General features: G+C 35.9%; 1 protein-coding gene across 1 annotated transcript in view; it reads right to left on the bottom strand.

The window, feature by feature from the left end:
* Window positions 1-27,823, bottom strand: part of LOC148952588 (protein transport protein Sec24C-like) — a 53,162-nt gene that overhangs the window by 16,789 nt on the left and 8,550 nt on the right. Inside the window, exons 2-6 of the mRNA XM_089089963.1 lie at window positions 21,048-21,108; window positions 17,466-17,569; window positions 13,251-13,469; window positions 8,827-10,497; window positions 3,700-3,879 (exon numbers count right to left, since the gene is read on the bottom strand). Coding sequence (XP_088946089.1) covers window positions 3,700-3,879; window positions 8,827-10,497; window positions 13,251-13,469; window positions 17,466-17,569; window positions 21,048-21,108 — 2,235 coding nt within the window. The remainder of the gene's footprint in view (window positions 1-3,699; window positions 3,880-8,826; window positions 10,498-13,250; window positions 13,470-17,465; window positions 17,570-21,047; window positions 21,109-27,823) is intronic.

The raw sequence follows: 27,823 nt of genomic DNA, 5'->3' as shown, positions 1-27,823 counted from the left end.
TTACATCATCCGTAGTCAAGAATTTTATTTTCAAGCTGAATGGAATTATAGAACGCATTCACTACTATACAGCTTAAGCCTTCAGTTGGATTTTGAAATTGACAGCCGACATATGTGTTTCTACTGCTGAATTGTAATTTTGCAGATTTTCTTTTTTTTTTCTGTTTTTAGATAAAATTCTCTTTATGCTTAATACTCAATTTTTGAACGCATCATAGAAAATACAATATTCTTTCTTAAACATTTTTACCCCCCCCCCCCCAAAAAAAAACCTTCTATTGAGACAAAATTTAGCTATAGACTAAGCTATGTACAAGGTTGGAGAATTAAAGATTGAACCGGAAGTTACCCCAAAAATATGATTCATACATAAATTGTAAATTATTGCCTATAAGGGGGGATAGGGGCTATCATTTTTAAATAATAATACCTCATTTTTTTTTTTATTGAAAGCAGGGATGCCAAAAAGATAATCATTTTTTTTTTCATTTAAAGTGGAAACGGAAGAAAATGATATCAAATTCCCTGGGAAACCATTGAAATATTTTTATAGACCCAGGGCCCCCCATTGGGACTTGTTCATTGCCTTGGGTATTTTGCGATTTCTCATAGGCTACTGGCCCCAATTTTGCTTTTGTGTGTGCTGCCTTTCAATTAGATTCTTTGGATCTTATTGAATGCCATGGCGCATCTATGACTCAGTTTTCCAATAATTTGATGTATATCGTAATAATTTCGACATTTTTGTTATTCTCTTTATACCCCTCACTCATACCCTCAATTTTTTTTCAAGGAACACTAAGCTGTTTAACGTTATTTTGCGTGTTTGTTCGAACCATATAGTGACCTAGTTAATTATTAAGTAAATTATTTTTCTAATGAAACCTGAGAAGGTATTCTATCAAGGTGGTATCCAGAGGGGGGGGGGGGGGTAGGGAGGTATTAAATTTAAATGATAATATCTCGAATTTTTTTTATTGAAAGAAGGGACCCCAAAAAGTTAATTCTTTTTTAATTAAAAGCAGAGACGGCATCCCATCAAGGTGGTATCCAGAGGGGGAGGGGGGTAGTGAGCTATCATATTTAAATGATAAAACCTCGATTTTTTTTTTTTTTTTTGAAAGCAGGGGTGCCAATAAGTTAATTATTTTTTTTAAATTAAAGCAGAGACGGTATCCTATCAAGATGGTATCCAGAGGGGGGAGGGCATAGGGGTTATTATATTTAAGTGATAGTACCTTGATTTTTTTTTTTTATTCAAAGCAGGGATGCCAAAAAGTTGAAAAGTTGACAAAAATTAACAAGATTTTCGTGAGTTATACTTGATACAGCACTTGCATGGTTTTATCGTCCAAAGGGAAAGGGACATATGCGTCCAACCCGTTTTTTTTCTTATTGATGAAACGGGTTTACTTTGAAAATATTCATTCATAAGTACCAGGCAGATTCACACTAAAACGAATTGGTGTGACGAAAGCGATGTCGGCATCCCCACCTAACGTTGCGCTCAAGTGACAATGGCGCCCTTGGTCCAGTGCCCAAGTTACATTAAAAGGCCATGTCATAATAAAGGCTTTCAATTTGGGAGGTTCAAGTAGGAGTCTTTGACAGTCTTATGACCTCAGGGTACTAGATGTTGCAAAGTTCTTACGTATCTACAGTGGTTTAAAAAATTCGATCACCCCACAAATGATTACCAAAAATATGCACAAGTATAACATGTAACATTTGGAATATTATAACACTTTTTTCAAAGCTTTGAAGAAAAGCAAAAAAAGGCTAAATACCCCTAACTACGCTTGAAAGCCATTTTAAAAAGAAACTCTTTGGAGATTTCCATGGAAATAACCATAGCAGACGCTTTGAGCCTGGGTGGGGACCAAAGAGGAGTCTTTGGGTATTTTGACCACGGGTGACTTATTGTTGCGACTTTCTTAAATTTTGTAATTTTGTGAGCATTTGGAAATCAAAGCTTAAACTCAATAACTGATACTAAGTGTCCTAACATTTTGCTTGGATTAGATGTGACGAGCTAGGATGAAAATCTCGACATCTTCCTTGAGTTACTTCAGTCTGCATATTATTTCATTTAATTACATTTAAAACGGATGAGCTTTTCATTTTTTACCTAAGAAAATAGCTGGCACTTCATTTTTCTTAATACTGAATAAACCATAAGTGTTTTTTGTTTCATTGTAATTGAATTTCTCAATTTGATAAATTTACTCCTTTTAGATGCAGTTTATAATTTGGAATGAATCCCCAAAAGAAAAATGAATAATATCCAAAAGAGCAGCCAAAAGCAATAAAAAAGCAGCAGTTCAGCCTTAGCCTACATGACATATATTCTATAAAGAAGCCCAAAAAAACTTTAAAATGCATTTTTTTTTAAATTGTTACTAAAAAACCAGTTTTTAATACAAGAAAGCTTTTTAGGAATTCAAAAGAGCAAAAAAACTATCCGTTATCTAAGTCGCCCATTTCAACTGTTTTAAAGGTGACAAAACAGATTTAGGCAAAGGGCATTATGAAAAAATTAAGCTTCTATGTTCAAAGTTATATTCAAAGTTTTTACCCAGATAACTGACGAATTTTGTGATACGGTATTTGAAGTTTTGTATGCAGTAATGCTCGATGAAAAAAACTACTAATTTTGATAATTATTTATGTCAAGAATACATAGCTAATAGATACTTTAACTAATCGTATTATACAAGGGTTCTGAAACACCACAGCCATTTCGTTTCTACCAGATTTCTACTTCTCTTGATGAATAACGAAGAAGACAAGTTTCCAGCCAGCGACTTGTGAATTTTTGAACTCAGGAATAGGCTCGAAAATGTTGTAAATTTAAGCTGTGATTTGAGAAAGACTGATGAAAACATTAATGTTTGCGGTCAACATTGATCGCGCCGCCGACATCTTACCGGCGGCGTGGCGCGGCGCGCTGTTTTTTGCCCCGCCGCCACCCCCTCATCGGCGCGGCGCCGGGGTCTAACCCATAACCCTAAGGAACTGGAAAAAGCGGAAATATCAGTTAAAATGGCCGTTTCAAGTAAAAAACAGGTATTTTCTGTTTTAGATGAAAAAAAAAAAAAAAGCCAGATTTCCGTTTTTCCCACTATCTGTTCCGTTTTTTAACTGCTGTTTTTTACCCTTTCTGTTTGAGCAAATCACAAAGGATGCCGACCCCTTACGTATATATCCAATTTTTTATGATTTCTTGTTTTTTAGATTTATGCTCCATCCTTTTTTTTGTTTTTTTAGACGGGTTTTCGCTTAAATTAATTAATTAATTAAAAGCACACATATATGAGATATAAACTGTTAATTATATTTCAAAATCTGACGTTGAAAGTATTACTGGAATCTTGAAATTTACTTAGAGAGTAAAAGATACAATACAGATGCGTTACCTAATTATGCGTATTTTGGTATTATGCGTAGCCTATTATGCATATATATATATATATATATATATATATATATATATATATATATATATATATATATATATATATATGCGTATTTTGGCAGAATTCTCCGGACAATTAAGCTAGCAATTTCTTTATTTACCATTTCAATGCGTTTTATTCACTTTAAATAGCAATGCTAGTTTGCTACCTCTTTTCTTTAAACACTTGAGAAGGGAAGGAGGATAGAAATGGAGGATAAATTGATAAAAACTATTAAACTTACTTTATTACTGTCCATAGCTCCCATTTCAACATCACTGCTATTGGACATGAAGTAACTTCCATAAAAGTTACACGGGTTTAAACCAGTTGACGTTCGGAGCCTCATGACCACATCAAATGCCGAAGTGAAGCGCACACTTCTCACACAGTCTTCAAACAATCTTTGACCATCTTTCTCAGCCTACAAAGAGATTCAAATTTGAGCATTTGAGTTAGAAATTTGACAGCTAGGCTAAGAGATGATACAATATTTGACCGATTTTTTCCCACCGCAATCACAAAAACAGTCCATTAAATTTGAGCAAAATTTGAAGCTTGTCGTGGGCAGTATAATCAAACCTGTAGGAGATTGCGAAATAAGAATCGGCCTTCAAGATTTTAAAGTTTGTTGCTCTAGAGAGGCTATTAGAGGTAAAAGAAAAAGAAGAAAACTATGTTTACCTCTAACGTTGTGCGTGTAGTGAAAGAAAACGTGATGATGTTCCCATTTGGAAACATCCGCCGGAAGAGCTAACAGTTTTTCCTGATATTTGACATATCAACATAGATAGGCATTGTTGTGAACTCTAATTAGTGAAAAATGTAAATTTTATTATTTGAATGTTTTAAGTTATTCAGAGCTCATTGCCACCTATCTGCAAACAAACCCCTCATGTTGCCATCAAAATAGCTGTGAGTAAAAAAAAACATGAATTTTTAGCATATAAAATGTCTTGGCGGGTTCTCAAGTTTGGCGACGAGATAGATTTGATCCAATAGGATGACGAAGCTGAAGGAATGGATATAATGCCAACTAACGCAATCGGTGAAGCAAGCGACGAGGAAGACATAGAAGACATCAGTGTCGTTATGATGATCGAGCCATTAAAACGTTCTGACGTTCTCACGGTAGATGTCGCTAGTGAGCCGGAAATGTTATTCATTGAAGATGCTAGCGGGGTCAAACCAACACCTGTCCAAGGAGCAAGCAATAACGGAGGGAAGAAAATGTTTATCAGTATCCCAAAATGGAAGAAAAAAGTGGGCTTCGACGATACTCATCAGAGTGAACTTCTACCTAGCTTAGAGGAAAAACCAACTCACCTGGCCAGAAATATTCTTTCCAGATTTTCCTAGAATTCTACAACAAATAAATAAAGCAATATCTCGCCAGTGAAACCCTAAGATATACAAGACAGAAGAATAACCAATACTTCATTTGCACCAAAAAGAATGCAGGCAAAAAGATCGGTTTCATCTGTTTGACTGGATATCAGCGCATTCCAGAGGAAAATGTGTCTTGAAGCAAAGACGGAGGCCTGGAGATCCCTCAGGTGCCACGGGTCTTCAGTCACAACAGATACAGGAAACTAAAGAAGTAGATGCATTTTGTAGACAACTCACCCCTAGAGAAGAACGATCTTTGTCAATCTTCTTCCAAAGAACCTCACTAAGTTTGGAGTTTTCACAGAAAACCTAAGAATTGACGTGCAAATGGTACCATTCTTTGGAAGCCGCTGTGGAAAAATGTTCATCAGTGTTAAATCAAGTAGGTTCGTATAAAAAGTATGGTGCAAGAGATCTTCAGAATGATTAAAAAACAACAAGTTTTTTTTCAACTGAAAGTAAGGAACATAATTAAAACTCAAAACGTACATAAATTATTCCGTATATGAGGGGGGCTACCCCTTCCTTAGCCCTAACTCTTTACGCTAAAGTCTCGAAGTTATTTAAGAAATAAAACTCATTAAAATACAACACTCCTCACATACGAATAATTTTTATTCGTTTCAAGTTTTAATGTTGCTCCTTACTTTCAATAGTTCAATGGGCAAATAGCTTACAGCCCTTTCTGTAAAGAGTATGGGGGCATCTCATCCCCCAAAGGCTTAGTTATTGGATCTTTCAACTTATGCTGAAACAAATGGCTATCTCAAACTTTTGGTCGGATGTCTTTGGGGGAAAAAGGAGCGTGGGAGAGGGGCTAATTGCCCTCTAGGGAGGCTGATTTCCGATCAAATGAACCCTCTCCTGATCTTTTAGAATGACTGGTTCAACATCAATTTATGGATGTTTTATGGTTTTTGTCAGTGAGAATGGAAAAACAGGATTTTTCTCACTTTGATGGATGTTTTCTGGATTATTGATCCACTAACGGGTCATTGACCTCGATTTCCAAGGTCGATTTATTTGTTGTTGTTGTTTTGGTCTCCTTAAAAAAAAAAAAAAAAATAAATAAACACGCATCCGTGTTTATATTGTAACCTTTCTTCTGGCAAAAATACAAAATTTCACAGTCTTGTATATAAAAGCTTGAAGCCTATACAGCAAGGTTCTTTGATATACTGAACTCGATGGTGGGATCTTCATTAAGATCAATTGACTCTTTGGGTATATTTTCTCATTTTTCTGAAGTAGGCTCGTACCTTTTGATGGGCAACATTAAACTTAATGAACTTTATATATTTGGAACCATCATAAATAACCAATTCTTTTGATTTATCTATTGTTATCAAAATTCTGTTTTCTAGAGTATCGGTTGCTATTTAGCCGAGTCACTTCTTACTTACATTTCACGAAGTTGAGGTGAAGGACCAGTTGTCAATATAATGATATCAATTTTCTAGGAACCTCCACGACATATACACTATTTTGAAATTTTTTTTTGCAAAATTTGAACTTTTAGTCAACTTTAATAACAAAGGCTATAGGGCTAGTGACACTGCCAGGGTCAAGTCGTCCCAATAAATATTCATTGAGGTCCATTAGACGAAGAGTTTAAGAGAGAAGCCAGCGAGTCATTTGATTACTGATCCAGCAAATTGACAGCTGAGTGGAAGGACAGCAAGTATATCACTGTGGCCAGAAATTTGAATAATCGAGCCAACTCGTAAAGCCACGAGGTTCAGTCAAGCTGAAAACAATTGACTATAAATTTCGGTAGCCCATACTACCGCAAACCAAGGTTACCACCCGGTGAACAAAAAAATCACTATATTTTAGTAATTTATTAGTTGATTTGGTGATTTTCTTGTTTAAGCAATATAAAAAATCACTGGAAATGAAGATAAATCACTAGGCGGGACAACCCTGTCGCAAACTACAACAAGCACACAAATGGTGTCTACCTGTTGGACAGGTTGTTGTCGGACTATTGTAGAGCACTTAGAGCAGGCAATTATGCAGGCCACTTTTCACCAGCCTTATCAGTTATCCAAAAGCTGCGTCGTGGCACTTGGCCGCAGCTCTGGGACACGAGTGTTCCTAAGTACTTGTTACTCAGTGAATCGTTGCCTCACTCTCGAAAAACCGTGTAGCGATGACTACCAGCCCTCCGCCACCAATTTTGACCCTGAGGTCGAACTCCTCAAGATATACATTTCATACCTTGGTGCCCGTAAAAAAAGCAAAGATGACATGTTCTATGCAAGAAGAGTGTCAGAATACAATGTTCAGATCGAAAACCTTCACCTCCACACTCACTGCTTTCCCATTTTGCATAATGTATCAAATAATTCGTTAATGCTATCAAATTGTTTTCATTATACAACTGAACCTTTCTTTACTTTCAAAAATGGTAGATATAGCTACCAGATCCCCAGGTTCTTCCCTCCTGATAGTTAAGTCACACTATTCAATTAGGTAGCACTAAATAGGAATTGAATCGATTTCTTGTTATTATCACATTTTTGTCATCTTATTTTTGTCACAGACAAAATGCACTCTTTTTGTTCTTAACTTTAGTTCTAGGCACGGATAAAGTGTAAACTTTTCACACCTTAAAACAAACTTAATATAGAGTGTAAAATGGTTTGAGGCCGTTTGGATAGTAGAAAAAATACTTTTTATGGTCTTACTTGGTCACTGGTAAACAAGAAGTTGTTGCAAATGCCTGGTAACGGCCTAAAGAAGGACTAACAAAACAAAACGGTAATGCCTGGCACTTGAAGTTGTTGCAAATGCCTGGTAAGGTTACCGTTGTTCGAAGACAGCATCAGTTGAGGCTCAGACTAAGGACCAATTGCGCTTCATGAATATAGTTGGAACGTTCAATAAAAATCCCCTCGCCATTCTTCGAAAATCCTCCGATTCCCTCCTTATCATTACAATATACCACCGTGTCCAAAAGCTGTCTATGCCGTGAGTTTATCCGCACAAAGTTTGGTGATGCTTTGTCATAGAGACGAAAAGAAAAATGTCTGGCAATATAGATAATCTTGTTCATAAATATAAAGACAAAACCCACACACAAACAAATACAGACACATACATATAGACAGATTGACACGCGTGCACATTTATACCCAAGACATTAGTCATAACAAGGGATTCATTGCGTGTTAAAAGTAAAAAGGGAGGGAAAGTAAACATATTATTTAAATACTAGCCCAAAAACCAAAAAGAAAAAAGTCTCATCCTAAGACAACTATTCATATCAGACAGATCCTTCACGTCATCTCATATCAGACATTCACATTCATATCAAAGTAAGTATTTTAGTGTTTTAAAGAAGTTTCCAGAATTTACTAGTGTTTCCTTATGGAGAGTAGAACTACTAGATACTTACAAAAATTTAGACAAATCCAATGGTGCTTAGACTAAGAAGTCTCTGCACTCCACATTGTTTATTATAGCTTGGAAAAAACTCTCATAGGGTACTAATGATACTAAAAGGGTAGAAACCATAAAAGGATGCTTCTGGTTGGTATAAATCCTGTTGTAAGATAAAACTGAGACATTTCAACTATTATGCATTTTCATGATATAAAGTAAGTAGGGGATTAGCTTGAATATTTCAAAAATACACAACACTCACAACTTAAGCCCCCCCCCCCCCGCAAATTTACTTATAAACCCGGGTAATCTTGATACTACTAAGAAGGATACACCATGTAAAGTGGTGGCATTAAATTCCTTATTCAACAGTCTTTTCAAATATAGTGGTTGCTACTGTGGTAATTATACCCTGAGTGCCCCTAATGAGGCTATATAGAAGACCCACTACCCTAAAAATATTGTAATTTTATAATGTGCAGGATTTTTCCAGTCAATAAATTCTCATAGTTTTGTAATACAGACTTGGTCAAATGGGCCCCCGAGCGGTTTATCTAATAATAATGACCACAAATAATAACGTATAAAAACTTACTAAGAAGTAAGTGTACTTGTACACCGTCCCACCACTCAGCCTAGAAATTTGAGCCAGCGTTGCCACATCAATAAAACTTGGGTTTGCCAAAAACAGATCAACGCCAACACCCAATTCAGCGCATTTTTGAGCCAAATCATTGTAATATGTGATTTGAGGTGCAAGGATATTTTTCTCTTTATCTGTCCCTAGTAGCTTTCTGTCATCACGAACTTTTAAACCTCCTGGCTTCCCAAACTCAGGTAAAGTTGATTGAAACACCAACAGTTTTCCATTCTTGTTACTAGCAGTCAAAGCCTTCATACCAGCTTCGATGGCTGGGCCCAACATGGCCTGAGTTCCTTGGTCTTCAGTATACAATTGGGGTATCAATTTCATTAACTGATCTATTTTATTTTTAGCTTGAATTGGATTAACAAGGAAAAAATGGGCTTGAGGGCTAAAATTTTCTAACAAATCAGACAGGGCTATCATTCTAGGGCGTGCATGTGAAAAATCCCAAAAATGGACTTCATCGCTGAATGTAATGAAGCCAATGTCAACTAAAGTATCATCGTTTTCCCGAGGTATGTTTTCCAAAATTTGGCTCATGTATGAACACAAGAAGGTAACTAGTCCATTCTTCATATTGTTATATGAAACATCAATTACGAATATAAAAGCTGGATGGTTAGGTAAAGTGCTCTCTCTGCAATACTCTTTCGAGACTAAAAATTCATAACTACCAAGGCATAATTCAGGACGTTGATATTTATCAGTTCTTTCACCTCTGTTATCAAGATATGCCATGTAGTCTTGCGGTACGTCCGAGATTCCCTTACATAACGGACAGGTGAATCTTCGGCCTCCATCTACAAACTTCATGAAGGGTGACATGTATGCTTTGCATCTGACGCAACGAGGGGGACCTGTTACACTAAAATCAACAACTAAGGGTGAGGTTTCATCTTCTTTAAGCTGGGCAAGTGGACTAATTATGAGTCCCAAAGGAATTAACGTCTGCTTCACCAGATCTGGCGAGTTTGGAATGCCATAGAGAGTGGATCTTATAAATTTTGGGTTACAAATTCCTTTATCAACCGCACTGAAGTCTGTGGCAGCTAGAGGAGGGACAACACCTTTAGAATCGGTTTCAAATGGTTTTCCACTATATTTCTCTAAATCTTCACGCCAAACAGCAGTTGTATTGGGAACCATATCAGGGTCTAATCCAGGTGGCTTTTGTTGTACATACCCCGTGGGTGCAGCGTACCCAGGAGAAGCTCCTTGATATGCCCCTGGCTGCTGATAGCGTCCAGGAGGCACCATTCCAGGTTGAGGATAACCTGGACGGGGAATTTGAGGAGGCCCACCAGCCTGAGGGTAGTGTCCTTGCACAGGATAGCTTCCAGGCTGAATGGGCATACGTTGCCGCGGCAAAGGACGGATTCCCATCTGCTGCATCGCCTGAGGCTGTGGTGGCATACTTAAAGGCTGTCCTGAAGCAGTAAAAGCATTCGCAGGGGAGGAGGCTAAGGGTTGAATTCCATTGGGTTCCACATGTCTAACACCAATATTTGACAGTTGATTTGGTGTTGGTGGCGTGGGATATTGGGAAGACATACCCAAAGAACTGTGAGGCGTACTGACGGTTGGGGTTCCATAAGATTGTCCAGGCATGGTCGGTGGCAACTGAAAGAAAATAAAGATAGATGATTATATGATACAACAGAACTATATTCTTTTAAGCATGTATATAAAAAAGAAAATAAATCTTAAACTGTAAAGACAAGGCAAGTAGACAAGCATTTATTGATCATTCTACTCTTGCTGTTAACAAATGAATACATAAAACCCTCAGGCGTCTTTATTACTGAACTGTGATTAATAGGCCCGTGCTAAAGGTCAAGTAAGCATAAGCTAATCTTCTAAATTTCAAAATAAATTTAACGAATCTTCCCTAAAGTTGAATATTTTGAACAATGAATGTTAAACAAAATACGATAAGCTTTCATGTGTGATAAAAAAAAAAGCAAAAAAAAAAAAAAAAACAAGTTTTTTCAAATGACATTAATGAACAAAATTAAAACTTAAAACGTAAAGAAATTATTACGTATATGAAGGGGGCTGCCTCCTCCTCAACACCTCACATTAAATCTTTGATGTACAACTATAGGCTACAGTTAAGAAGTTAGAGAAGTTGAGGAAGGTTGGACCCGCAAACATTAGCGGCTACTTGCAGCTTCTATTCCCGAAAACAAAAGCTGTGAATACGGATTCTCTGCTCCATAAACAAATTAAAGAGGATATTTAACATATAACCGTAGTCAACATAGTTAATTAAGTCATAAGCCAGCCTCCCTTGTTGCTAGTTGTGGCTCACTCCAAGATTTTCGCTTACTATCAGAATCAACTGATGTTGAAAAGAAGCTTTCTTTGCAGTTATATGCTATACGACACTCTTCCGCTAAAGCTGAAAGCAGAGAAGTGCATGTTAAGGGAACTGGCTTCAACAAGGATGAAAAGGGAAGTTGTCAGCTATACCTTGGAGATCATTGTGCTCTGAACACACTCAATATGTCGCACTAACAACACATTTTGAAGTACCAAGGAATAATTGTTTCAGTTCGTTCAGTGGCAACTTGCACAACCGTATATTTGTAAAAAATAGTACTTTCATTTTTTAAGCAAAAAGACCTCCATATGCAATTCTGCAGTTTTTGCATATGTATATATATATATATATATATATATATATATATATATATATATATATATATATATATATATACGATTTTTTGACTAATGGATTGGATATACTGTTTTGTCCTAGGTGATTGGATGCATGAGTAAGGTCGAGACCTTGTTCAAGTGCTCATTTATCTCAATTACTAAATTAGGAAGACAGTGTTTTTTTGTTGTTGTTTTTTTATAACCAAATAATTATCTGTACCATATTATATATATCTATTTATATATATATATATATATATATATATATATATATATATATATATATATATATATATATATATATATATAGTCTACCGTTTTTCGGATATATAAACATCAGAATATATTTTATTACTTTTTGCTCATACTCATTCAGAAATAACCTACTCTGATAATCTTGCTCCTACTCCCCAGCCGCAAGAGTTCCCCTTTAAAGTTCTACTGTTTCCAAGGAACGTGTGCAATATTTCTCCATAGCAACAACAATTATTCCACTTAGTTTCTGATTAAAAAGTCAATATGGTAAATTAATTAATCGTGTTTTGTCGTGATTCTATTTCTATTGCACTTTCCGATAGCTTACGTGATCACATGTTATTATTTTAGTGATTAATCATGAGAATAAATGATCACAGTGAAGCAGAAAACAATTCAACAAAAATGAGCTTTTGATAAGTATTTTTAAATTTCAGGCTCAAAATGCAGCTTATTCAGTGGCGTCCACTCGTAAAAATTCAGAGGGGGAGGAATCTATCGGTATCTTTCAAAATCTAGGGGGAGGGGGGCTAATTTGTCGTCTCTTCAGACACTTCAATGAAGATACTAGAAGAGCCTTTTTCCAATGAAAACATCCCCCACCACCAAAGATATTTTTCAAAATCTCGTGGGGGGGGGGGCAAAAAACCTAAGGGGCACATGCCCTTCTAAGAGTTTTTCATCCTAAAAGATGAAAGTATCGTCTAAAGTTTTTTTTCCATTCATTTATATAGCCAAAACCTCAACCTTGGTTTTTGCTAAAACCAATGTCTTCCATTGGACTGTTTAAGAAAAAAAAAAAAAAAAAAAAAAAAAAAAAAAAAAAAAAAAAAAAAGTTTCTACAGGAGCTTTTGGGGGGAGAAAAGCAAACCAAATCTATTTCACTTTAATTTTAGTTTTTTGTTCACAGATTTTACCAAAAAGCTTTGTAACTTAAATTTATGTTACCTTTTTATATGATCAAAATTTTAAATATAAAACAAAATTATACAATACTTATCCCATTTATTTTTATACATAAATTATAAAAAATCATATATACATATAAATTCATATATATATATATATATATATATATATATATATATATATATATATATATATATATATATATATATATATATATATATATATATATATATATATATATATATATATATATATATATATATATATATATATATATATATATATATATATATATATATATATATATATATATATATATATATATATATATAAACTTTTCACTGGTTCTGCAAAACTAAAACCAAGATATTAAATTTAATTGCTTAATTTTGAAATATAAACCTCAAATTACTTTCTGGAACTTTGTTCTTTTTACACTTTCAATTGAAAATAATATTAAAGAGAAAAGTGATTAAGACAAAAAAACATTACTTTTGTATTTTAGTGAAGGTTAAACAATTTTTAGACTTTCATTCCAAATACTTACAGGTCTTTGAGGACCGGATACTGGAGAAGGCCGGGTCGGCATTCTTTGAAACGGCATTCCTAATGGCCGTTGAAACTGTCCTGGCATACTTCCAGGAGTAGACACCATCCCAGGTGTAATTGGCATCCGCTGGGGAAGAGCAGGGCCAGTTGGGGTAATGTTACCACTAGCCGTTCCATTTACATATCCCTGTGTTGTTACATTGTTTCCCGTATCATTCTAGAAAAGAGAGGAATTTTGAGAGTGAGTTGAATCTGGAAAAAAGTAACCGTGAAAAGTCGGGCTGCAAAGGTACCAGTGAAAATGAAATTTGATTGTTTGAACTGATTAAGAGGGAACTTACGCAACCATATATATCTGAAAATAAAAAAAAATAATCAGAAAATCCTCTTTTTAACAAAAAACACTTCCATGTGCTGTTTTGCAGACTAAAAAAAAAGAAAAACAAAAACACCGAAAAATCTGAAAAAAACAAACTAAAAAAAAAAATATGGCCCCAAATAGCTCAAGAAGTTTTAGCTTTCTTTTCAAGGTCTAGTTTTCCTTAGTAGTCAACGGATTGCTGATGTTTGACTTTTTACGCACAAAAGGCGTTGTCAAATGTAACTAATTTGTTTTCACGGTTTAACGTTGCAACACGGATGAAAAAAGAAAATCACCCCAAAAACGCCATGACTTTGACGCAACCAAATGAAAAATCTTAGGAAACTACGGTTTCCAGTTATGAATAGAACTAAGATGGGTCCATGGGAGGGGAAAATGTTTTTATTTTCATGTCCTTGATACTTCAAAAAAGTTGCGAAGGTTCAGTATTTCCAGTTCCCATTCCATTAGTCCTTATTTGGGTTAGTACTTTCTTTCCCGTTTCACTTTAGAAAAAAAGAAGACATTTGAGAGCATATTCATCTGAGAAAAAAGAGGGTTGTTACAAGATATCAAAAATTTCAACATGGCACTGCCCTCTTGGAAAAGGACCATTAACTAAAAAAATTAAGTACCTTGAATGCTAACTCTAGAGGTAGCGAATTATGACCAAGGAGTTATATAAAACTCATATAAAATTAAACGACGGTCTTTTATCTCCTAGTTTCTCTGTTTTGGTCAAAGAACATCTAGAAAGTGGCTGACGGGAAAGAGGAAAAAATTAAGGAAGTTTGGCAAGATTTTTGGTCAATACAGCAACCAAATCAACTAACTCAATAAAACAGATCAGAAAAAATTGGAAAAAACTCATTACCGGTTTTAATCTTTATGTATCAATCTCTGGCGGAAAAAAACCGTTGGCATTTTTTATGCAAAGAGTATAGGTGATATTTTCGCATAAAAATGGTCAAATGAACACATTCATCAAAACATTAATTAACTGAAAACATTAAACGCTCACAAATGGCATTGAATTCCGCTGAGGGAATTGTTTAACGATCTGACAATTATCTTGTCACGCTTGGTCATGAAACTAAGCTGCTGTAACCTCACGACAACAAGCTTAAACTTCCTTCGGAACTTTTGTCTGATTAAAATTACAATTCTGTCTAAAAAGAGCTCTGATTGAGGTGTTACAAATTCTACCAACCAAACTGGTTGCAATTATTCTTCGCAAATAATAGTTTTCCAAGCCACGCAACCTTTTCTCTGAAACCTTCGAAAGGCTCCAAGATTCGCAACCATATGTTAGTACAGAGATGTCAATGCTATTTAACAGGCGCAGCTTCAGTTTCAGGGCCTACATGAAAAGCTTCCATTTGAAGTCCGTCACAATTGCTAGTTTGCGAAACTTCTCAAAATCGTACGATTTTTTTAAGCAAGGTCATTATTATTTCGTGGTATTTATTTTATACAGAATCGTTTATATAATCAAAAAGCCCTGAGGACAGCCTACTTAGGCTGGTATTATCCTTAAGAGTGGTTATTTATTTATTTGCATTTTTAAATTATTAAAATAATACAAATCTGAAATGACAGCTGAGATGTTTAAGGATTTTCATCTTTGTAATAATCCATGATCACTTCTTGAGATCTGTTTTTTTTTTCATTTTTTGAATGATTGTTACATTTTAGCTAACGTCCCAGTCATTTTGTGAATTCCTGGTTTAACCACTCTTGGTCAGCACTTTAAGTCAGTTTCTGCATTCATTGATTCTGCAGAAACTGAATCTTATAGCGAATACTCTCTGGCTGAAGAAACAGTTCCTTTCTCAGGTGGCACAGGGTTGCTGTGTAAGTTTTGCCATATACCTTCTAGCTCATTATAGGTGAGGATTTCAGGAGTGCTGCTTTCAACATTTTCACAGTAAATTTTAAGAGCTTATAAGTTATCCCCTAAGTTCTATCGTGAAGGAACTAGTTTCCGAAGTCATTAGGCATGCTAAGAAATTAAAAGGGTTTAATTTTTGATACTTCTGAATATGAATGATATGATGTTTTACGACCTGTAATCTGGTTAAGGTCGGGGAGGACTTGGGAGAGGTTGGGGTCTATCGTTTGATATTCCTTGGCAGTTTCCCTTGTACAATTTAGTCAGATTTCATTACAGTGGATATACTCCCAACAATCCCTACATTAACAAACATTTTTAAAATAATCACCGAATTTTAAAGTCAATATTTTGCCCATTTTTAACAGTATCTAATGTTGTACATTTCTATAAATGGCTCCCTTTAATAGTCATTACACAGAAAATATTGAATGCAAGCAAATTGACTATGGTGCCAACATTTTAGTTAAAACTTAAGCTATAACGTTATGTTTCCCTGATCCCTAAATGTCGCAACTAACCAGGACAGTGGAGTCAGAGTTTCAGTAAATTTTTGCTGAATGGAGCCGGAGTCGGTATACTGAAAATGTCTGGGTTCGGAGTTGGAGTCGGTTACAACTTATAAAATCTAGTTAAATGACGCTTTAAAACAGGACTGTGGAGTCGGAGGTTTAGAATATATTTTCTGAATGGAGTCGGAGTCGGTATACTGAAAATGCCTGGATTCGGAGTTGGAGTCGGTTATAACTTATAAAATCCAGTTAAATGACGCTATAAAACAGGACTGTGGAGTTGGAGTTGTGGAGCCGGAGGTTTAGAAGATATTTTCTGAATGGAGTCGGAGTCGGTATACTGAAAATGTGTGGAGTCGGAGTTGGAGTGGGAGTTGGTTACAACTTATAAAATATAGTTAATTGAGGCTTTAAAACAGGACTGAGGAGTTGGAGCTGTAGAGCCGGAGGTTTAATAAATTTTTGCTGAATGAAGTTGGAGTCGGTATATTCAAAATGTCTGGAGTCGGAGTTTAAGAAGGTTGTAACTTATAACCGAATATAAGCCATGCAACCAAACTATTGAAACAGCTATTTCCTTAGTAACATGCTTATAATTGATCCTATGTGTTATAGCAGGTAGGTACCACAAAGCAGAGCCCCCCTTTTCCTTATAATAATCAGTAATTGAATAATAAGGCACGGTAAACAACCCGACCTGAGTTTTGGCGTGGCAAAATTAAATACCCCCTCCCATCACTTAACTTTAAGGTTCAACTTAAGGTTTGAGAAACAAATACAAGGACTCGCATCTTTTTTTATTTTGTTTATGTGGGAAAATTTAAGACTCCTGAATTACAAATATTCATTAGCATGTTATTTACCCTCTTGCTCAACGTATATTACAAATATTTGTAGTGCATGTCCTATTTTTACCAGAAGAGGTTAATTGTGATCTAACATACTATTATTATTTCTCAAGACAGCCATTCAACTAAACCACCAAAAGAATTCCTAAGATTTGCTTTTACTATCTCTATGAGCATTATATAGCCTGATATCAAAATTCTGTACCGTGTTAACAATCTACAAGAAATTATGCTCGAATATCTAAATTCTGCTCCAAGTTCAAATCTTTGAAGTGTCTGGAGTGATGCAAAGTTGAAGTAGATCTTATCTTAGTTTGTTTGTAGGATCAGGATCCTAGCTGAAACAGAAAATGCTGCAGTTTTTCCCAAATACTGCCATAAGTGAAGGTGTAGGACCTAATTTGTACTTGAAATTATATGCGAAAATTGCCTAGCATTTGAGACAACTGAATGAAGAGGAGTGGTAGCTCCAATAGAGGAAGGGCTATGACTATTTTAACGTCCTTCTCTTATTTTAGGACTGAAAACGGTGGTATTAAACTATATGATAAAAATCCACTTCGAAAAAATAAATAATCAAAAAACAGAACAAAATAGTTACCAATTGGGTCATTTGTTGAGAAATTGACATATTTTGCATTTGTCCTGTCAAATTCATTGGTGGTGCTGGTCTTATACCAGGCTGCGGCGGATGAGCTGCAGTGCCTAAAAAAGAATCACCTTAAAATATTCTTCCTTTAACACCAATCAACCAATTCAATCATCATATCTCTGTATTCAAGTAATTCAAAACTAGGCAAACTTTTTACTATCTTTGAGGTGAATTTAGATAGATTTCTAAGAAGAATTCTAAGTAATATCACATTATGGTTCAGTGAACATGGAGATCTGAAACCAATGAGAAATGAGTGCATTCAGTCAAAGTGCAATCAAAGTGAGAAAAGTCACCCGATTTTTGAAAAAGGGGGAAACACACCCTAAAAATCAAAGAATCTTAATGAAAATCACACCCTCGGATTCAGCACGTCAAATAACCCTAATGTAGAGGTTTCCAGCTCCTGTCTGCAAAAACTATGGAATTTTGTATTTTTGCCAGAAGAAAAATCACAGATGCGTGTTTATTCGTTTGTTGTTGTTGTTTTTTTTTTTTCCAGGGGTGATCGTATCGATCTAGCGATCCTAGAATAATGGGAGAGGGCTCATTCCAACGGATATTAAGAGTTCTAGTGCCCTTTTTAAGTGAGAAAAGAATTGGAGGCCAACTAGATCTCCCCCTCACGCCCCTTTCTTCCAAAATCGTCTGATCAAAATTTTCAGATAGCCATTTTGTTCAACATAGTTGAAAGGCCCAATAACTATGCCTTTGAAGATAACAAGACCCCCCAAAACGCCAGGAGAAAAGTCTTTAAGTCATAAAATCTGGCCATTGTTTACATATAGTATTTGTTAATCGGGCGAAAGTATATATTTTTCAGGTGGGGGGGGGGCGAATTTTCAGCTGGAGAGATTTTCCACGGGGATAATTTTAGATGGGGAGGGAAGTTCCCATGTGGTGAACTTTTCAGGGGAAATTTTACACCGCAGGAATTTGCCAGAATTCCTATTCAAAATTATTTTTTTATGTCTTGCTTTCTCTTTGCCAACTCTATTTTACACGGGAGATGTTAAGGGTAGTTGTCCGGGGTAAATTTTCACAGGTATTGAATTGTCTAGAGGATATTTCCGTGGGGATGGGGATTTTTTCGTGGAAGCGGAGCCTGATTTCCTGGCACTAATTAAAAAACGATCAGAAGTAAAATAAAACAAAAACAAGTTTTTTCAAATAAAAGTAAGGAGCAACATTAAAACTTAAAACAAATAGAAATTACCACGTATATGAGAGGGGTTGCCCCCTCCTCAACACCTCGCTCTTTAAGCTAAAGTTAGAATTTTGTCCCAATTCTTTAAGAATGAATCCTGAAACACAAGAGTTGTTTAAAAAAACTAGTGTGAAGAGCGAGGTGTTGAGAAGGGGACAACCCTAACATACAGAATAATTTCTGTTCGTTTTAACTTTTAATTAAATAAAAAAAACAAGTTTTTTTAAATGAAAGTAAGGAACGACGTTAAAACTTAAAACGAACAGACATTATTCCTTATATGAAAGGGGCTGTCCCCTCCTCAACGCCTCACTCTTTACGCTAAAGTTTTTTATTCTTTGAAAAATAGAGTTGTGAGAAAGTCAAACTTTAGCGTAAAGAGCGAAGCGTTGAGGAGGTGACAGCTCCTTTCATATACGGAATAATTTCTGTTCGTTTTAAGTTTTAACGTCGTTCCTTACTTTCATTTAAAAAAACTTGTTTTTTTTATTTAATTTTTGAACGTTTTTGAGTTAATGCAGATTTTGATCTTGGCTCACCGTACATGAATAATTAAAACAAAATTTGCATATTAATTTACTTTTATTTGGTTAAATGGCTTTCTTGAAACTTGTTTAATTTTATTTACGAACGTTTTTATTAGTAATAAAAATACGTAACTTACGAATTAACTTACGTTACAAACTTCTATATCCATATATTTTTAATAAGTATATTAGGGGGTTTGCCCCCTAGTCAATACCTCGCTTTTTCCGCTGAAGTTCTAATTTTGTTCCAGTTCTTTAAAAATGACCGCTTAATCACAAAGGTCGTTAATTAGAATGAATAGCTCTTATGAAAGTACTAAAAATCTTTGGCTTAAAGAGAGGTATTGACTAGGGGGTGAACCCAATCATATATGTAATATTTTCTGTTCGTTTTAAGTTTTGATGTTGCTGCTGTTGCAGTTGAAAAACTTGTTTTTTATATTTAATTTTTGATCTTTTTTTAAATAATGTTGGGAAATCCGGCGTCCCCTTCATAGCAACGTCCCTTCCCCCATGAAAACTTCCTTCATGGAAAGATCCTCCCACATAACCTCCGACCCAGCCACCCCCTCCCCCCACTACCCAAAAAAATCCCCCTGAAAACGTCTGTATACTTCCCAATAACCAATACTATATGTTAACATTGGGTAAAGTTCATAACTTTCAGCCCTCTCCCCGGAAACTTCGGGGGATTAAGTCATCCTAAAAGACATAAATATCATATTTTCGAACATGCTGAACAAAATGGCTATCTCAAAATTTTGATCGGGTGACTTTGGGAAAAAAAAGAGCGTGGGAGGGGGCCTAGTTGCCCTCCATTTTTTTCGGTCACTTGTAAAGGGCACTAGAAATTTAATTTCCATTCCAATGAGCCCTTCCACGATATTCTAGGACCACTGGGTCGATACGATCACCCCTGGAAAAAAAAAAAAAAAAAAAAAAAAAACAAATAAGCACGCATCCATAATCTTTCTTCTGGCAAAAATTACTCAACATTTATTTAGATAGGAGCTTGAAACCTCTACAGTAGGGTTCTCTGATACGCTGAATCTGACGGTGTGATTTTCATTAAGGTTCTAAAACTTTTAGGGGGTCTTTCCCCCTATTTTCGAAAATCAGCCAAATTTTCTCAAGCGCGTAACTTTTGATGGGTAGGACTAAACTTGATGCAACTTATATATTTGAAATCAGCATTAAAATCTGATTCTTTTGATGTATCTATTGGTATCAAAATTTCGTTTTTTAGAGTTTCGGTTACCATTGAGCCGGGTCGCTCCTTACTTACAGTTCGTTGCCACGAACTGTTTGATATTGCTCCTAACTTTCAGTTTAGCAAAAAAAAAGTTTTTTTTTTAATTTTAAGTCTCAGAGGGGACATAAACCTCCCACTTAATGAAGTTGGCCCTGGGTGAACCCAGTTTCTCAATCATATGTACATGAAATAATGAGCAAGTGGAATTGGACGATATACCCAATTATTGGAGCACATATATGCTTCTATTGAATGATGAATAGTTTGCTCATAATTTATTGATGGTTCTGGGAAATACAAATCCCATTGCTTACAAAACGGAAAAATACTTAGAACCTGCAGAGAGAAATTATGGGTAATCATTTGCATTCACTACAAAGGGGAGGGGGAGAGAACAAGGTTGAGAACGGGAAAGGGGAAGAGGGAGAGAGAGAGAGAGAGAGAGAGAGAGAGAGAGAGAGCGAGAGAGAGAGAGAGAGAGAGAGAGAGAGAGAGAGAGAGAGAGAGAGAGAGAGAGAGAGAGAGAGAAGGATATTTGCACCTACCTTGACCTGTTGGTCCACCCTGAAACTGGGGCCTTTGTTGAAACATTGGTGGATTTTGAGGCTACAAAAGAAAAAGAGAATTGCTAGTCAAGTGAACATGGATTAATTCTGAACAATAGGAATACTAGTAGATTACTCCCAGATGTAAATACAAAAAATATATATATATATATATATATATATATATATAAAATATTGCAACTTTGTCATTGTTGAAATTCTGTTCTGTTTAATGCAAGTAACCATTTATGAATATTGCCTACCTTAAGTTGCTAAGAAAATAAGCATTACTAGACATTAAACTTCTGGGGTAACAAAGGAAATACTGAAATGTTTCTAAGGGACTCCCTTTGTTTACTATGTGAACAAATGAAAAAACTTCCAATAAGACTGTGCAAAATAAAACGTATTTCTTGGAAAAGGAAAAAAACAAGTTCAGCTTGGTGCTCAATTCTTCATACTGCAGGCATTGGTAATTTAGTCCTTAGGACTTGTTCAAATTCTACTCCAACTTTTATTCCAAAGTTAGAACCTGCATAGATGCATTTGCACTAAACCTTACAAGCCTACATGTAGGAGATGGGTACATGGAGGGAGTTTGACATGACCTCTCAGGACCTTAATTTCGGCTGCTATTTCCACCCACCAAGGTCGCGGATACAAAATAGATGACACCTTCCTCAGCCTACATACCTATTCTTAAGGTTTTATTAACATAGCAAAACAGATTTCTGAGTTAGCAAGAAGTCACTGTTCTGCATTTCTATCCTTAGCCTTTGTTGTAGCCAAGTTGCATCTTTTATTTTTATCCAGAAAGTAGCCTATCTCAAACAAGAGGATACTAAGGCATCCTTAGCTGCTTTTTGCCATCTTGGAAAGCTGCTTGCTGTGCAAATGAAACTCTCAGACATGGATTAACCCAAATAAGAGTCTGGAAAGGTGTTTAACTCAACTCCTTCCCTATTTTTAGGATTTGAAAGGCTGTAGGAGAATTAGTGCTAAGGTCAAAAAAAAAAAAAAAAAAAAAAAAAAAAATCAAATTTGGTCCTGAACCAAACTCAAATCCTCAGATCAGAAACCTTAGTAGTCAAGAAGCGTCGTTAATCTGATGATAAAATCCTTAGAACAGTTTTCCTGAAACCACCAGTCCAAGAGAACCAGAAACTTAAGTCAACCTTAAAAAACAAATTTAAAAGTTGAGGCCATTTACACAATCTTTAAAGGCTTAAAAGGGGTGAAGAGGTAGAGGTAAGACCTTGGAAAATTTTTATAACCCTAATTTAGGCACATTTCAACAGGAGGCCGTGCGCCCCCTGTTCCCCCCCCCGGGTTTTGAAAAAAAAAACTTTTTGACAGTATTTTCATTAAAAATGTCTTTTTATTATATTCATTGAAAAAGCAGCAAATTCACCCCCTCCTAGATATTGAAAACTACATTTTTCCCCTCCCCCCTAAAGCATTGTGAATTTATGTCACTGAATTTAGACTGTAGATCCATTTTTAATAATTTCTTTTTATAGATCAAACCCTTCCTGAGTTAGAAAAAAGCTACTAAACTGCACGTATCCAGTAATCAGAGTAAGATTATCTCAATTTTTAAGCAACTAATACCAAGAAAGAAGTGGTCAAAACACAGTAATTTACCCTATCAAACAATTGACTGTAGTTCAACAAATCTTATTCAAAAATCGTACAAGCTTTGCCTTCATAGTTGATATCTATTGTAGCTCAGTTTCCTGATCTATATATTAATTTTAGCCTAATAAATTAAAAATAAGCTATAGCAAATGTAGCCTGATAAGTAGATGATATAATTTAGATTTAGTGCAGGAAAGTTATGGTCCTTTGAAATTGCGAAGTGAGGCATTTCACAAAAAATTATAATGTTAAAGGACAGTGGACATGTTATTTATTGCTTTTTGCTGGTTACTTATGACACTTACGTTGTTGATTGCTAGTTATCTGTAACCAGCAACTCAGAAATAGTTTTATTGAATTATAATAGTCCAGTCAAGGAGGCACACTTGTGCCTCTATAAAGAGGCGACCCACCACAATGTTAAGCGATTTCAGGTCCTAGAGGTCGCAGAGAGACGGCGGTAATTGCATTTTGTAGCCCAAGCTCAAACTAAGAATCTTGCAAAATTTCATCCTCCTTTGACTTTATCTTCATGGGGTAAACTTGGCCGGAAGTTTCGACCCTCCCTCCACAGCTCCTCTTTAACGTTGTCCGATTGGGCTGAAATTTCGAGGTTAAGCTTTCCTAGGGCCCGGGAGCTTATCCTCGAAATTTCAGCTCAATCCGATCACTCCTTCCCTGTTTTCAAAAAACCAAATATAGCCACTTAAAATTCATCATTTCTTTTTTTTTTTCTTATCCACGCCTACAAGCCACAGTTGGGAACTGATCCGGGTGAATGAGAACTCATTCGAAGCAGAATTTGACCTGTTAGGGCCTTTTGATATTTTCAGACCAAAAAAATTATCCCACGAATTTACATTTACGAAAAACCTCGTTTTCCTATAATAGCCCATGTTAATTTTTCCCACCAAAGCCGCCTTTTAACGTTGTCTGATCGAGCTGAAATTTAGGGGATAAGCTTTCCTGGGGCCTGGGAGCTTATCCTTGAAATTTAAGCTCAATCTGATCACTCCTTCCCTGTTTTCCAAAAACCAAATATCAAGTTTCGTGGGAATTTGCTTGCGTCGAAAATAGCTTCCATCTACTAAAAAACAATTACTATTGTGTCTGTTTAGTCCAGCGGTTGGTACTCCAAACTGTCAGGCGGAAAACCTGGGTTCGATTCACCGTCAGAGCAAATTTTTTATATACTGAATTTAAACTTTAAAAAGAAACTCAGTTTCTTTTTTAAATTATTTGAAAAAAATTACGTTTTCTAAAGAGTTAAAGAGGCTGAGTTACAAGGTCGACCCTTAAAACGTACAGGGATTAGGAGGCATCCTGTACGACGTGATTTGAGTATTCAGGAATTAAAAGCCTTAACACAATAATGTTCAAGAGGGGGGGGTTTGGGGGGGGGGAGCCCCCCAACTTTAACTCCTGACACGATCAGCTAACAGTTAGTCAAGCAATAATAAGTAATAAACTGTACAAAAACGTGCAGAAATTATTTGAAAAAAACTACGTTTTCTAAAGAGTTAAAGAGGTTGAGTTACAAGGTCGAACCTTAAAACGTACGGGCTGCCGCCCCCCAAACCCCCGCTTTCGCAGCCTTTAAATAAAAAAAAAAGTTTTTTAAACTGAAAGTAAGGAGCGACATTAAATCTTAGAACGAACAGAAATTATTCCGTATATGAAAGGGGCTGTGCCCTCCTCAACGCCTCGCTCTTTACGCTAAAGTTTTACTTTCTCACAACTCTTTTTTTTAAACAATAAAAACTTTAGCGTAAAGAGCGAGGCGTTGAGGAGGGCACAGCCCCTTTCATATACGGAATAATTTCTGTTCGTTCAAAGATTTAATGTCGCTCCTTACTTTCAGTTTAACAAACTTTTTTTTTTATTTAAAGGCTGCGAAAGCGGGGGTTTGGGGGGCGGCAGCCCCCCAACTGTGCCTCCTAATCCCTGTACGTTTTGAGGTTCGACCTTGTAACTCAGCCTCTTTAACTCTTTAGAAAACGTAGTTTTTTTCAAATAATTCTTAGGTAGAGGCCACTAATTTTTATTTCCTTACCCACCTGATTTTTCTTTTAGAAAAGTTTTTAGCTTGTGTTGAAAACTTAATGGCTTGCTAACAGTTACAGGAAAATATTTTCCTGACAAAGGCTTGTTTGTGACTATTAGGTGGCACAACTAAAAACACAGAATTAGGGGCTTAGAACTGGCAGGACACAAAAATGATAATAAAAAATGAGCTGGTCATAGATCTGGAAAATCAGGGATATAATATTTCTCTTTTCTTATAGGTCACTGTAATACAAGGTCTTTCACTTAACTTCAGAAACTTAAAAATAGACTATGACTCTATTTTTGTATTAAAGTTATATATCAAAGTTTCTAATTCGTTATATACTAAACTTTCTAATTTTTGCAATCAAAGGATAAATCAATGTTTTCAAATAAAAAGGAAAATACCCATATTTTTTATTGTTAGCCTTGTGATTAATTTTTTATTTTTTTCTTGTTAAGACAGTTGTCAGTGGCAAATAGGATATTTTACATTTTAACTTCAGTGGCAAAGGGTCACATTGAAACTTTGTCACCTTGACAAAGATTTTGCCTATATAACCAGCCACCAAAGGCTTTGTTAATCTTCCAGTTGCTAACTAATGGTCATTTCTGACTTAATGACCAGTGATTAGCCACTATTAAGAAAAATGGAATTTAAATTACTACTGACAACCGGTAAATAGTTGTAGATCAAAGACAGCCAAGAACAATGCTAATATAAATAATATATTTATGATACAAAACATGTTATTATACACTGTTATTACCTTAAATTGCACATCCGGCAAGACAAGGTGGTGCTGAACCCAGGGCTGTATCCAAGATTTTTTTCCGAGGAGGAGGGTTACACACAAAAAAAAATCAATAGCAATTTTTGTTGCACTTTAAGAGTCAGACAAACATTTGGGGGGAGGGGTCAAACCCCCTACCCCCTGTGTACGGCCTTGGAGGTTCAGCCTGAACCCAGGGGCGTCCCGAGGGGGTGTGGGGGGGGGGGCAGGGAGGGGCGTGCCACCCCCCAACTTTCTTGGCATTCGGAAAAATTTTTGCTGAAGGCGAAAATTTCGCCATAAATTTTGCAAAATTGGCCAAAATTTCGTAAAATTCTTGATTTCTGCAGAAAATTCGGCATAAATCAGGTAGCAATTCGGTAAAATTTATGAAGATCGTCTCCCAATAAAATGATCCTTAGGACGCCCCTGCCTGAACCTCCCATAGAAAATCTTGCTGGTGGTGTTTTGAGGTTATGATTTGACAGCCCAGTTCAGCCTTTTTTCAGCACTGGCCCAATCCTGATCAACACTTTTCTTGATGACTTCTAGGCTTTGAGATTGGAATGTAGCTTTGGACAGGCTATTCCAGAGCGGGATGAAACATATCAAGAGGAAATGTCAGTGGAACCACATTGATGCAATGGGGGACCTGCAGCTTCCCAATTTGTCCTCTTGTGGTAGTTGTGAGGGATGGGGAGTGCACACCACTTAATAGGTTATTTTTCAGCAATCTACAAGTTGTTATTATGTCTCCTCTTTTCCTACAGCATACTAAAGAAGGGAGTAAAGTGAGACATACCTTGTAGGTTTTGTCTTGCAGTGTTGGGATAAGCTTTGTTGCTCTTTTTTAAACACTCTCCAAAATACAACAATGTAAAAATGGCAAAAAAAAGCATTCAGATACCAATTTGAGCACACACAGGCACAAGATTTTACTGGTCTTGAACTTCTGAACTTCTTGGGAGGGAACATCACAGTAAGCATGGTTAGACAGTAGTATTTTGCCAAACATCAGAATAAGGTTGCCCAACCAAAGTTTAAGACTTTGGGGTTCAAGGATTGCAAGAGCATCAAGGTATGAAATGTCTCAATTAGTCAAGATGATCCTGGTTGCCTGTTTCTGGACTAACTCCAATTCCTGCATCAAATCATCAATTCTTAACACTAACAGGCCCCAGATAGCATATATAATTTAGGCTCTGACTTCATTCTGCTAATACAACCCTTTTCCAAAATAGTAAAAAGCCCTTTATCTAGAGTTCAACAAAATTTTTAGGGTTAATTCCAGTTTAACTCCATCACGACCCTCCCCCTTACAGCTGGATATAGAATCCATTTTTCCCAATAGATTTTGGTTTTCTGGCCCAAGAAGAGTTTTTAAATAAAAGTTTGAATGGGGATAAAATCCTTTTAATAGACAGTGATGATGATAACAGTGATAGAAATTCACAAAAAATACCAGATATTTTTCTACTAAAAATTACCAGTTTAGTTTTACTACTGATGACGGTCACTGCATATGTGACCAAAATATCTGGTATTTTTGTGAATTCTTATCACTTTTATCATCATTACTATCCATTAAAAGGATTGCGTCCCTATTTGAGCTTTTATTTATTGTCATGGAAAGGCAGCGTGGTCTCCGAAAATTATCGACATCATAGAGAAATTTCTGCAGAGTGTATCAGCTAGGCCATTTACTAATGTAATACTGAGGTCATTATAGATTTTTTAATACAAATCAATTTACAGTCATGCAATGAATTGGCCCAATTTCACAAAATATGTTCTGTTCTGCTGGTGCTAGAAAAAAGGAGTTGATGTTGGTTGTATCCTCCAGGCCACTCAATATTATAATTCTTAGCCTACTGTATAGTTCATGAGCATGGAGCAATTTGCAGTCATCCATTGAGTCAGCTTCAGAATAAGAAATTGCTTTGAAAAGCCTTGTTCAATTTGGCATTGATTAAGCACACATTAATTGCAAAAAATCCATATGCAGTACAGAAACTGTTAAAGCTCCAACCCACCCTCATCTTGAGCCTGGAATAATTATAGCATCTCACAGTATGAACTGGATGCTGGATTCACAGTTCCCCAAGAAGGACAACAAAATGTATCCCCAGTCAATAAAAAAACAAAAACAATATGAACACTGTATAAGATCCCTAAAGTTATAAGATCCAGTGTAAAAGAACTGTGTATAAGATCCCAATGCATTGAATAAAAAGCATTAATGTAAACATGACTCAAAAGATGCAGAAAACTATCTAAGGGAAAGATTTAAATCCAGCTCACATGGTCCCAAAGACATGA

This window comes from Artemia sp. Qi Xiang Cuo, chromosome 5 (genome assembly GCF_049724085.1).
Source record: "Artemia sp. Qi Xiang Cuo chromosome 5, ASM4972408v1, whole genome shotgun sequence".
NCBI lineage: Eukaryota > Metazoa > Arthropoda > Branchiopoda > Anostraca > Artemiidae > Artemia > Artemia sp. Qi Xiang Cuo.
The sequence above is the reverse complement of the archived record's forward strand: the minus strand, read 5'-3'. Positions and strand labels throughout refer to the sequence as shown.